The 11,340-nt window shown below is 35.0% G+C and overlaps 2 protein-coding genes across 5 annotated transcripts; one reads left to right on the forward strand and one right to left on the reverse strand.

Moving 5' to 3' along the window:
- Positions 1-635: 635 nt before the first annotated feature.
- On the forward strand, positions 636-4,288 carry LOC120194099. Its single transcript, XM_039196498.1, has 9 exons — positions 636-1,025; positions 1,574-1,795; positions 1,922-2,024; positions 2,254-2,333; positions 2,411-2,488; positions 2,867-2,958; positions 3,543-3,654; positions 3,850-3,978; positions 4,080-4,288. Exons 1-9 carry the CDS (start codon positions 741-743, stop codon positions 4,194-4,196), a joined length of 1,218 nt encoding a protein of 405 aa, XP_039052429.1. The 5' UTR covers positions 636-740; the 3' UTR covers positions 4,197-4,288.
- Positions 1,826-11,118, reverse strand: LOC120194098 (uncharacterized membrane protein At1g16860-like). Of its 4 annotated transcripts, XM_039196494.1 has the most exons (8): positions 10,953-11,118; positions 10,102-10,109; positions 8,341-9,320; positions 7,796-7,951; positions 7,128-7,339; positions 6,423-6,635; positions 4,903-4,911; positions 1,826-1,843 (listed from the first exon to the last, which is right to left on the reverse strand). In XM_039196494.1, the coding sequence occupies exons 3-6, from the start codon at positions 9,232-9,234 to the stop codon at positions 6,443-6,445; spliced, it is 1,455 nt and encodes a 484-aa protein (XP_039052425.1). In that variant the 5' UTR covers positions 9,235-9,320; positions 10,102-10,109; positions 10,953-11,118; the 3' UTR covers positions 1,826-1,843; positions 4,903-4,911; positions 6,423-6,442. The 4 variants fall into 4 exon arrangements, with proteins under 4 accessions (XP_039052425.1, XP_039052427.1, XP_039052428.1 ...); XM_039196496.1 differs by lacking the exon at positions 10,102-10,109 and having other exon boundaries at positions 8,341-9,314; positions 10,936-11,118; XM_039196497.1 differs by lacking the exons at positions 10,102-10,109; positions 10,953-11,118 and adding an exon at positions 10,339-10,451 and having other exon boundaries at positions 8,341-9,314.
- Between the last annotated feature and the right edge of the window lie 222 nt (positions 11,119-11,340).

Here is an 11,340-nt window from a genome sequence, read left to right on the forward strand (position 1 = left end):
TTTAAAATATTTTTAATCATTTGACAATGAACGCTCAATCATCCATGTTGAGGTCGCCAGTGTTCAAATTCGATACCCTTAAGAATAACAACTATTTCTTTAACTATTACGGTAATTTTTTTCGTGCATGTTTATAAATAAATTAAAATTTATAATTTTTTCAATTTATATATTTATTATGAGTTAAGATGTTATGATAAACTATGCAACACCCACCTTTCATGGTCGGAGTAATCCAAATGAGATTAGATTTTAATTAATAAATATAAAATTTTTATTTATCTATTTATTTAAATCTAGATCATTTAAAAACTACTATTTTTTATCATTAAAACAAATATGGTTGTTCTCTTATTTGGTTTGTCCAATATTCTCCTTTATATGGAAATAACAAATGAGTAGCATTATTAGTTTTAAATCATTTTTATAAGGAAAAACAAATTTATAGTTCTCTATATTTTTTATTTACTTTTGAATAAACCTATTTTAAATTTAATTATTTTGAATAATGCATTGTATTTTTTTATTTTTTAACCTAAAAAAATATAAAATAAAATAAATTACGAATGACATAAATCCTCTCTCAAAGATTCTCTCGGTTTACTGAAATCAATAATAAAAATAAGATTCAAAAACCCTGTTCGTACCAACTCACAACCCCTTTTTCTCCTTTGTAAACAAAAAACACTGAAAATCCCTCTTTTTCCCCTTTTCATCCTAAATCTCTTTGTTTTTCTGCAATGGAATCTCTTTCAAGTACATTTTTCATCTCTAATCTATCTGAGACACACCCTTTTCTCAAAACTCACTTGCTTCCTTCTTCTTCATCTTCTTCTTGTTTGATCAAAGCGCCAAACAAACGAATTGAGTCTCTCAAATTCAATTCCGAAACCTTTCACTCTCATGGTTTTCGTCTCCAGGCTTTATCTCACGAGTTCCCCGATGAAGGTGAGGACCACCCGCAGCCACGGACTCTCAGTCCTGGGTTTAGGCTTGTTTCTGGAGACAGTCTCTCTGTATCCCAGGTAATCTGATTAAATCTGTTTCTCGCTTTGTTTTTTTGGGATTCTCTGTTGTTTCCTAATTTGGGTTCTTCTTAAATTATATATTTAATGTTTGCTTTGTTTATTCTACAGCTTGTTTCAGAAAATCAAGGAAAGATACATGAGAAACCTCACTAACTTTGCGTTTGTTTTGATAGAAAAGCAAACCTAATGTTTTTTTTTATGATTTGAAAATAAAAATTCAGTTTTGGTTGGTAAAAATTATAGGCTTTAATTTTTATGGTTATGTTTGAATGTTTCTTAAATTTGGGCTCTTGAAGCAAGTTGCAAAACTAAAAGCAAAACCTAATGGAACTTAAAAGGTTATAAACTTTCAAGTTTAGAGGACCTAATGTAAGGGATCGGTTGAGGGTTTTAAGATTTTATAAGGGTGATGTGATCATGTGACTATAATTTATGATCTTTAGAACCCCTTTTCCTTTTCCATTTCTTGGATGTCTTAGAGGCTTGTTGGATGTATCGAGTGGCTGCTTCAGCTTGGTATTGATAGTCTCTGTTATGTTCTGAAGGGTGATTCAGATGACGGTCAAAGCAGCGAGAAGGATGCCGACAAATTAACAAAGGTTGAAACAAAGTTTGAAAACTCTGTTACAGCTCCACGTGCAAGTGGAGTCACTGGGGGTACAAGAGCTGGACTTTTCAGAACCCCAATATCTGGTGGGGTGCAGAGTGCAACTTCAGCACATGGATTACCCCGACCGGCCTTAGCAGTCCGCAATCTGATGGAACAAGTAAAGGCTATTTTTTGAGTTCACATCTTGAGAAAAAAAAAATTGACCTATTCTCTTTCTCTCTGTCTCCTTTATAGTTTTACTGTGATTTAATAGTCCTGTATTTATTGGCCTCTTTAATTTAAGGCCAGATTTGCTCATTTATGCACTGTAATGTCTCGGATGCACCACCGAAGAGAAGGGTATCCCTTTGGTTCTCTGGTAGACTTTGCGCCTGATTCAATGGGTCGTAAGTAGACTTCTGAAGTTCTGTTATTTGTTTACTATTTCATTCCACCATAAATATCATTTAAACTTTCTTTGTTGCTAAGCACTTTTTTAAAGTGGCCTTCATAACTTTTATCCTTCATGAAAATAGCATACCTTTTTTCCTATAAATGGACAGCTGTGTAATGGGAGTTGATTTTGTGTATAAGTTTTTGGATTTATTTGATATATCTTTGTTTGTCAATCTGCAGATCCAATATTTTCATTTTCACCATTGGCTATCCATACGCGGAATTTATTAGCAGACCCTAGATGCACCCTCGTCGTGCAGGTTAATTGTTTTGATCCTTTTGTTCTGATGGAATAGTTGGGTTATTTATTGTCCATTTATTGAAGACGGGCTTACAGATACCTGGGTGGAGTAGCTTATCAAATGCAAGGGTAACAATATTTGGCGATGTCTACCCTCTTCCTGAACATCAACAGGTGCTCAGTGCTCACCTCAATTCCTTTTTCCTTCTGTTTTTTTGTGATGAGGAGGAGGGTGAGTTGATACCCAGTTGGGATACTTAGAAAAAGAGATTGAGACTTCTGTTTTTTCACTTCATGGGCTCATGGTCAAGGTTCCCTTGCCTTGAGTCTCCTTCTGTTAGCTTGTAGAGGATGTCTCTTAGGAGGAACGTCCATTTCCTCACTGTTTAAGGAATGGATACTTTTGGACATTTTCACTTTTCTTCTATTTGACCACATGTTTAGCGGTTACTGTTTATCTCTAGGTTCCTAAACGTTTGCCATGATTTGTATCATCCATGCCTACATATTTTGTGCCTAAAATAGGCTTCTTCACCTTGGTTATTTTGCAAGGAATGGGCTCATAAACAGTACATAGCGAAACATCAACAAGGGACATCACAACAGTGGGGGAATTTCTATTACTTCAGGATGCAGAACATAAGGTCTGTTGATCTATAGTATTTCTTATTTCTAATGCCAGCGTAGGTTTCCTTCTTAGAAAGCCCATGGGCTAATTATCTATGCAATTCACCTTATCTATGACCTGTTTTTCTTGCTGATACTTTTGTTTGGAATCTGCTAATATCTATTATACAGTCATGCACTTCTTATAACATTTGGCAGGGGTTAATAGAAAACAACCTGTTTTCTCTGAATTTTGGAATCAAGGTTCTAGTTGCCTTGTATGTTTAGTTTGTGGTTCTACTACCCAAAGATTTGATTTTACTGAAATTGATTTGGCATGGAGAAATAAACATTTTTGTTGTTCGCTTTGATCGTAAGTTTCATTGTGTTATCAGTTAAGACTCTTGGTTTTCTGTGTAATATATGCCACCATGTAAAATAAACCGATGCTCTCGGATTCAGAAGGCTGATTAGTTTTGGAATAAACCAGTTAATTAACATCCCCCTCTTTTAGTTGTTTTTTTCTTTTATGCGTATTAGTTTTTTTGAAAATTTTGTACTTAATATAATTTTTCATATAACGTACACGTTGAAAACATTTATTTATCAAAATCTATTTCAGTGACATATATTTTATTGGAGGATTTGGCACCGTTGCATGGGTTGATGTTAAGGAATATGAGGAGCTTAAACCAGATAAGATTGCTGTTGATGGAGGTGAACAAAACCTGAAGGTGAAACTTTGTAAATCCTTACTCTCGTTTTACTTTTATATTTTGTACTGATTATATGCTCTATTTTTATGTGTTTCTTTCTCTTTTCTGTTGAAAATACAGTCTAGTAGTAATTCATTTCTCATTCTCCAAAGAAGTTTGTCAATATGCCCAGTTTTCGCAGGCTAATTTGGGTTTCATTTGGTTTTATTGTAGGAACTGAATGCAACCTTTTCAAAGCCTCTTAGGAAGCTGCTGTTATCAACAGAAGCCGAGGTTGATGATGCGGCTCTTATATCAATAGATAGCAAAGGAATTGATATCAGGGTCCGTCAAGGTGCACAGGTATTGTGTATTTCGCATGATGGCTTTTGACAAACATAAAAGTCTCGACACGGAGGGTGCATGCCATTTTTGTGTGATTCTATTTTTATTCCATTTTTCAGTTCAACGTACAGAGGTTATCATTTGAAGAAGGGCAAGCTGTTGAAACATTGGAGGAAGCCAAAGCTGCTTTGTGGAACGTAATAAAAAAAGGGCAAGTGCATAATCTGAAGAAATAGCAGTTTTATTTTTGGCCTTTAATGTGAAGCATAAGGTGACTCTGCAAATCACTCGAATGTAATATTATAGAGAAGCTTTTTCTTTTTCTTTTTCTTTTCATTAATAACCTTTTGTTAGAACAAAAGTCATGGATGTTAATGACATTTTACCCTATATACATCGTATAATTGACAATGATTACACCAGATGAGAAGAATATTCATATAATTAATTAAATGCAATAATTATTTTTTATGTTTTTAAATGAACAATTAGTTGATTTCTTCACTTGATAAATATAGATAAAAAAAATTAATGGAAGTGGATTATGAGTTCAATTTTTATTTTGGTTCTCCACATTTCTCCAGTGTCCTTCCCTGGTGCTGGATCGGTTGGACCATTGTCTCGCTGCCCTGATGTGAAATACAACCATCCTTGCCAATATACGACCCGGTGGTTTTCACCCGGAATGGAAGTTTTCCGATCACCGACCACTTCCGTAAAAGCAGAAGCGCAAGCATCAGACCCTGTAAATAATTGTAGTCTGCTCAAATATAAACTAGGAGGCTGAATAACAGCAGTAACTCCACTTAAGGCATGTGTGAGCATCTATTGGGGTGTTCTGTGCATAACTACGTAGACATACCTTATTTGCACTGCGTGTATGGTTACATCGAACAAAATGCAAATCATCCAAACTTTGCACGTGCATGCGTACATGCGTAAGTACGAAAATCTTGTTTACCCAGCTAAATAAAAAGATACGAACATGATACCGTAGCAGTGTATCTACATTGAACTGAAATATTTCACCGATCAGAACCATTTTTTTGTTTGTGTCGTGCCACCAGCTATAACAAGATAATTTTTAACGATTGAATTTAGTATGGATTTGGCATCGGAGGTAATGCTTTCCACTTCATTTTGTCATCAAGCTGGCATGCACACATCAGTAAATACCACCTCAAGAGAAAAATTTAGAAAATAACTAAAACGTACGGCTCAATGTATAAAGAATAATATATGATTTCAAACAAAATTTACCAGAAAAGATAGGTAGGACAACCGGTGTAAAACTCATTACATGAGATTGGTTAAATATTTAATATCCTCGTGAGCTCCAAGAAAATATCAAGTCTAATGCCAAAGGTAGAGATGCAATTATCTGACATTAAACAGAGCCCAAGTCCACTAGTTCAAAGCAAGCTGCAGTGTTCTGCGAGTTACAGTTCATTTTCTTGTTAGTTATAAAAACCAACATCTTACAATTTATATTTTTATTTATAAAACTTGAATTATTATTATAATAATCTCGTAAATTTGTTCTATCTTCTTTGCGAGGGATTGAATAAAATACTGATATGATTGGTACAATTAACTCAATGCACCGTTAATTTAATTTAACATCGTTATTGTTGTAACATTTTAAAAATTAAATAAATTAACTCGTATTAATTACCATAATATAATTTAATGAATTAAATTAACTCAATCGAAATCAATTATAGAATCAATTTAAATAATTTTTAATACACAAACTATGCAAACTAAAATTTATGTAGTCCTATAGATTTAAATCATAAAATTTGAAATTGACCTAAAACTCTAAACCATAAAAATATAAATCTTAAACCCTTCAACTCTAAACCTTAGCTTGTGTATCATATAATCATATACCTCAATTGACTGATTTAACCAGCTGAAATAAACACCCCCACCGGTGAAGATTGAAAACGGCATTCCTTCCAACGTAAGAAAACAAGAACATGACGATGCAATCGCAACAATTCTTTGGGGGTGAGGGGTGGGGGAACATTCCAAGACCAAATGGAAAAAGGATGAAAATCCCAGGTCAATAAAACAAACGAAACACTGCTATTTTTACACAAAGAACCAATAAGAAATTCAAACCGAAGTCATCATTTCATCACACTCTGCTTGCCATTCAAACAAAACCTACTAATGTAAAAATGTCATTAAAAAAGACACAAATGTACTTGAATAACCTTGTCAATCACCAAATCCACAACTGCACAAAGCTGGTCAACCCCAACAACGACGCCTTTCGTAGCCTTCAAGACAAAAACTAACAGCAAAGAAACCTGGAAAAAGCTATACACTGAGTTAAAAGGATAAGAAACGCCACCAGTCTTTTCATGTTCATCGCTTGTCTTTAGCACATCCCCCAAAATATCAATAGAATAATAAGAAATAAGATCATAATTTTTATGTCGTGGATTAAAAGTAGTTTACAATGCACATGATTCTAAACAGGTATGGCATCGTTATTTGACGTGTCTTCACATCTCAATACGATACCCTCGAGGTTAGCTGGGAAGATACATTTGGCCCATTGGCATCCGGTTGTAATCGGTTCAGGTGGAGGAACAACCATAAGAACATTGTCATTTCTTTGAACCACTCCCATTACGCTAACAGTGCTTCCTTCCTTAATATACCTGTAAACATAAAAATTGCAACTTCAAAGTAGTTCACAACATGATGAGAGTTTGGACAACAATTTCAAGCTCAAACCACTTTAGATTCTAATTGCATTGGGTTTCGGGTTTGATTTTTATCAAGTTTACCGACTTTTTGGCAATCACACTATATCAGGGTCTTGTTTCAAACAGGTATATGTTTTTTCGAGTTCAATTACATTTTGCCACCCCTAGCTAGGCCACCTTACCTCAAGCTTCACTCTCATATTCCGGTTTATAACAGACAACAGAAATAGTCAACTAATCTGTACAACTAGAAAAAATTACAAAAGGCTGGCAATTTTGAAAAGGAAGAATAGTAGAAGATGAAGTCAAACAATTTCTACACTCAAGATAACCCCTATTAGCCATCGGTAAAATAGAGAGTAGAGAGACCCTCAGGATACCATTTATTGTTCCTGCAACATAAGCTATTAATATCACGGTGAACCAAATAGGGGAGAAATTTACCCTTCTTTCAGTCGCATTAAACGGTCATCACTTGAAAGATTCCTTTCTCTCAACCACCTGATGAACTCCGGAGACAAAGTTTCGTTGGCTGGGTTGACATCTATAACAATTGAGTCATCCACATAAGGAGTCACTGATGCTCCATTCCCTGTTTTAACTAATGCTCTCAACCCCGACTGGAAATCTGATATGTAGAAGTCAACTGAACGCCTCTGTCAAAATAATATATAAAAGGTTATATTCAAAAGCATGTGGGGATATGAACCTCCAAATACATGGAAACTTAAAAAAACCAATAAAGATATGTCAAACACATACTCATTTTCAAAAGCCACACACCCAATTCAAAGTAACGTAGCTACAAACTGTGCAGACAAAACAAGAAACAAATATTTCACATGGAGCATTAAAATAGTTATACACAACTTTTGGCACATCTGCCCAGCGAAACCAATAACCGGAGGGCAATGTATTACTTCATAGCACAGCAAGCCAACAAAGCTTTGTTCTTTTTAACTTTTTCAGAGCATAAAAGATGATCAGCTACTTGAAATTCTAAAATAAGGGAAAGCCTTTGTGTGAATTGTATATACAAAGAAACAAGAAAATAACAAGTTTTCAAAAAAAATTCAGGAAAAGGTAAAAACATTAACAATTCAATTACTTACTTCCAACAATCGGAGTCCCCAGGTAAAACGACGATGTGTAGGATTGGCAGCTTTGGAATCCCATCCTCGATACTCATATAAACTAGTTGATGTATAAACACATCTTGGAACTTTCTGGAAGGATGACTCAAGGGGAACATTTCCGCATGTTACCACCTTATAAAATTACAAACAAACATTTAATCAATAACATCTACGGATTAACATGTAGATAAAATTAAATGATATAAAAAAAGCACAAGGACACAGAATAAGCAACCAATAATTCATTTCCCACTAGTTAGAGGAGTTCAACAGTTACAAGGGATCATATGTGCATAAAACAAATGCTGCAGTATGTCCATTGTACATGGTTTTTGATACGATGGGCGTTACGCCCATGGTGATTGGTAAGACCTTGAGTTGGCAACTTGACATCCACTTCAATTACATCTTTTAATAAAATATCAAACTTCAAACTGTATAGGATCTTGTGATTATAGATTGCTATTTTCCAGTAGCAATAATGAGAATATCATACCTGAAATTTAAATTCGATTACTTACCCCCGAGATTTTCACGAATTGTCCATTTTTTGCATTTCTAAGCTCAGCATCCGGATAACTAGAAATGAAACCCATAATAGCTTTTCTCCCCCAACAAGAATTCCAAGCAAATAATGCAGCAACAGTGCCAAAAAGCACCACAACAACAATGAGGAGAATGGCGTTGTGAACTGCTCCAAGAATAAAACCACCAGCAATGAAACCCATTACAAAGAGCAGTATCAGTGCATATAATATTAGTTTTGGGAAGTTTTTCTTGAAAGAGAAATCATTCTGGCCAAGAATATTCACAGCCTGATTATGAACAGCAGAACCTTTCACTTTCATTGATCCCATAGATTCCAAAGGACCAGACACTTTCCGAGGAGCACCAGAGGAATTTAGTGGCCCTGAAGAGATGGGTCCAGATGTAATAAGGCCAGTTGTGGGGAGAACAGGAGGAAGAGGACCAGAATTTTGACGTCCACTTGGCGTCACTCCACCTGATTGTGGACCAGATGATTTCTTCACAGGATCCCCGTGTCTATTTAATGGTCCAGAGTTTGACTTCTTCAATGAAGCTGAACCAGACATGCCACCAGTGGCAACAGGACCTGATGAGGTATAGCCAGCCCGAGGTGCTGCATTAGGCATGATTGGTCCAGAATGTGAAGCAGCACCCCCAAAAGATCCAGTCCTTGAAGGGGCGCCACTTATAGGTCCAGATTTCCTGGACTTGGAACCATCTGTAGGAATATCAAACATTTTCCCTAATTCTCCCGACTTCTTAATATCTCCACCAGTATAGGGCATGGCCACTGAGCTCATGGTTGGAGTCCTTTCTTTAGGCTGCTCTGGCCTGCCTGACACATAAAGCCCATTGCTGAGCTTATGAGATGGGAATCTGGAACCCATATAGCTTCCTATGTACAATGCAGAAGATATTTAACAAGAAAAGTTTCTAGTAGTAGGCCGATAAGTACGTCAAAGCCCACCTGAAAAAAAAGCATCTTAGCTATTAGAATAATAGTTAAATCTAATGATTTCAGAGATAAATACTGGCATTGAAAGAACCAAACATCAAAGGATACAGACCCAACTGATCAGGTAGTCACGGAAACACTCATATAGTAGCTGGAAAAGGCACATATTTACAACATTACATTTATATGAAAAAATATTGTTACTATAAAATTCACCATAAGCAGCACAAGAAATCCAATAACTAATACCACCACGTATTTCTCTTTGAACTAAAGCATAAGTTGGTTCATTAGTCAATCGTCCAATTTTAGTCAGATCTCTAGACTGTGATGCATCATAAAAACTGACAGCAGCAATGCAGAAACCATGAATCTCAATGAAGCAAACTCAGTGACAGGAAAAATAATGAAAAGTTAATGAAAACTGAAAGGTAAAATTGAATAAATCAACTAGATCAAAATAGTGCACAGGAAAACAGGTTCGAAAACCGGTTTCCACAACATTAGTTCTTGACAAGAAGAACCATATAGCACAACCTCAGTGTCTTCTGATAGAAAAGAGACCCTTAAAAACCCGAGTTTGCAGTATTTCACAAAACAATTCCTAAAAACAAATTTGAAGTATAAGAACCATGTCTTCTGCTGCTTAATATTCTAAAAGGTTCTATGAAGTCCACAACCAAGTTCAAGAGCTTCATTGCTATTGACCTGAGACTACTTTGTTCACATATTTTCATAAAAACCTATCTATGCATGCTGGAGTCACAAGCTAGACATCCCGTATTTTATCCACACAAACGTGAAGAATAGAAGTGAAGTAGAGAACCATGAAGATCTGAAATATGAAAAATAACCAGAAATTCCAGTGTAGTTCACTAAGTATTTTATCGACAAAAGACTATTTATTTTCCTCCTGAATGGTTTAAAAAGGAACTAAGATATCAAACTATAAGCCAAATAATTCAGATTCTACAAGAGAGATCATGAACATATTCATTAAAAAGATAAACCCAAATAAAAAAAGCACTAAGCATACCTAAATCACAACTTGAAACAAAATCAATGATGAGATTGAGATCCAGGGCTGTAGTAACAGAAGCTCCCATTGATCAAATATGTCGATTCAATATTTTCAGGCTCTTTTTATGGCTAGCAATCAAAAATAGATCGTAGATTGTCATACTTTCCAATTAAGAAATATGTCATACAAAAAGACACCCAAAGAAGCAAATTGACAGCCCAAATCAAGCAGGAAAAAGGAAAGTGTATTCACATCCTAATTTCTTTTCCTAAAATAGATTAAAGAAAATTTCTGATGTAAACGAGCAGAAATGTTCAAGCTGAAGTAGTGAAGCTCAATGTATGATAAAATACTTGATCACGTTAATATTATTTCCTTAGACAACACTTTTCCTCAAAAGACTCATACAGAAAGGACACAAGAAAAATGAGAAAGAGTCATTTTCAGCTTAACAAGACTCTTGGAAAAAAGCAAAATCAATGTCAAGGTAACAAGATAAAGCAAACCCAGATCACCATTTTGAAGGAAAATCATTATCATGGGACAGATCTGAGGAAAATGAACAAGTTTTCAAAAGAGTGAAAGGAATTCAAAGACAGAGAGTCATCATACCTAGAAGAGAATAACTGGAGGAAATCAGGAGATTTGGAGACATTATACGAGGAAAAGAATAACCAAACATAACAAAACACAATAATCCCACTGTTTTCCCTATCTTTTACCTGTAAGTTTTAGCTGTTTACTGGGTTCTTCTTCTTCTTCTCTCTTTTTTTTTATTTTCACTTTTAGTTTAAGAACATTAGTGAGTTATTTTTCCCCCTTTTTTTTTTGTGTTATTTTATTATTCTTGGTGTTTCACTCTTTTAGACTTCGAGACTTGAAACAACCGCAACGCAACAACTGGTGGGTTGTCTCATCCGACAACTTCTCCCAATATATTTTATTATTTTATTATTTTATTAATAAATTAATTTATGAACGTAGCACGGTTTTTCTTAAATACATTCTAGACATAAA

The sequence above is a fragment of the Hibiscus syriacus genome, unplaced genomic scaffold, assembly GCF_006381635.1.
Source record: "Hibiscus syriacus cultivar Baekdansim isolate YM2019G1 unplaced genomic scaffold, ASM638163v2 tig00116997_pilon, whole genome shotgun sequence".
Taxonomy (NCBI): Eukaryota; Viridiplantae; Streptophyta; class Magnoliopsida; order Malvales; family Malvaceae; genus Hibiscus; species Hibiscus syriacus.

Coding starts and splice junctions, on each gene's coding strand:
- LOC120194099 (XM_039196498.1), top strand. CDS start 741: ATGGAATCTCTTTCAAGTACATTTTTCATCTCTAATCTATCTGAGACA. Junction 1,026..1,573: donor ACAGTCTCTCTGTATCCCAG/GTAATCTGATTA, acceptor TATGTTCTGAAG/GGTGATTCAGATGACGGTCA. Junction 2,959..3,542: donor TTCAGGATGCAGAACATAAG/GTCTGTTGATCT, acceptor AATCTATTTCAG/TGACATATATTTTATTGGAG.
- LOC120194098 (XM_039196494.1), bottom strand. CDS start 9,234: ATGGGTTCCAGATTCCCATCTCATAAGCTCAGCAATGGGCTTTATGTG. Junction 7,952..8,340: donor AATTCGTGAAAATCTCGGGG/GTAAGTAATCGA, acceptor TAATTTTATAAG/GTGGTAACATGCGGAAATGT. Junction 7,340..7,795: donor GGGGACTCCGATTGTTGGAA/GTAAGTAATTGA, acceptor TTATTTTGACAG/AGGCGTTCAGTTGACTTCTA.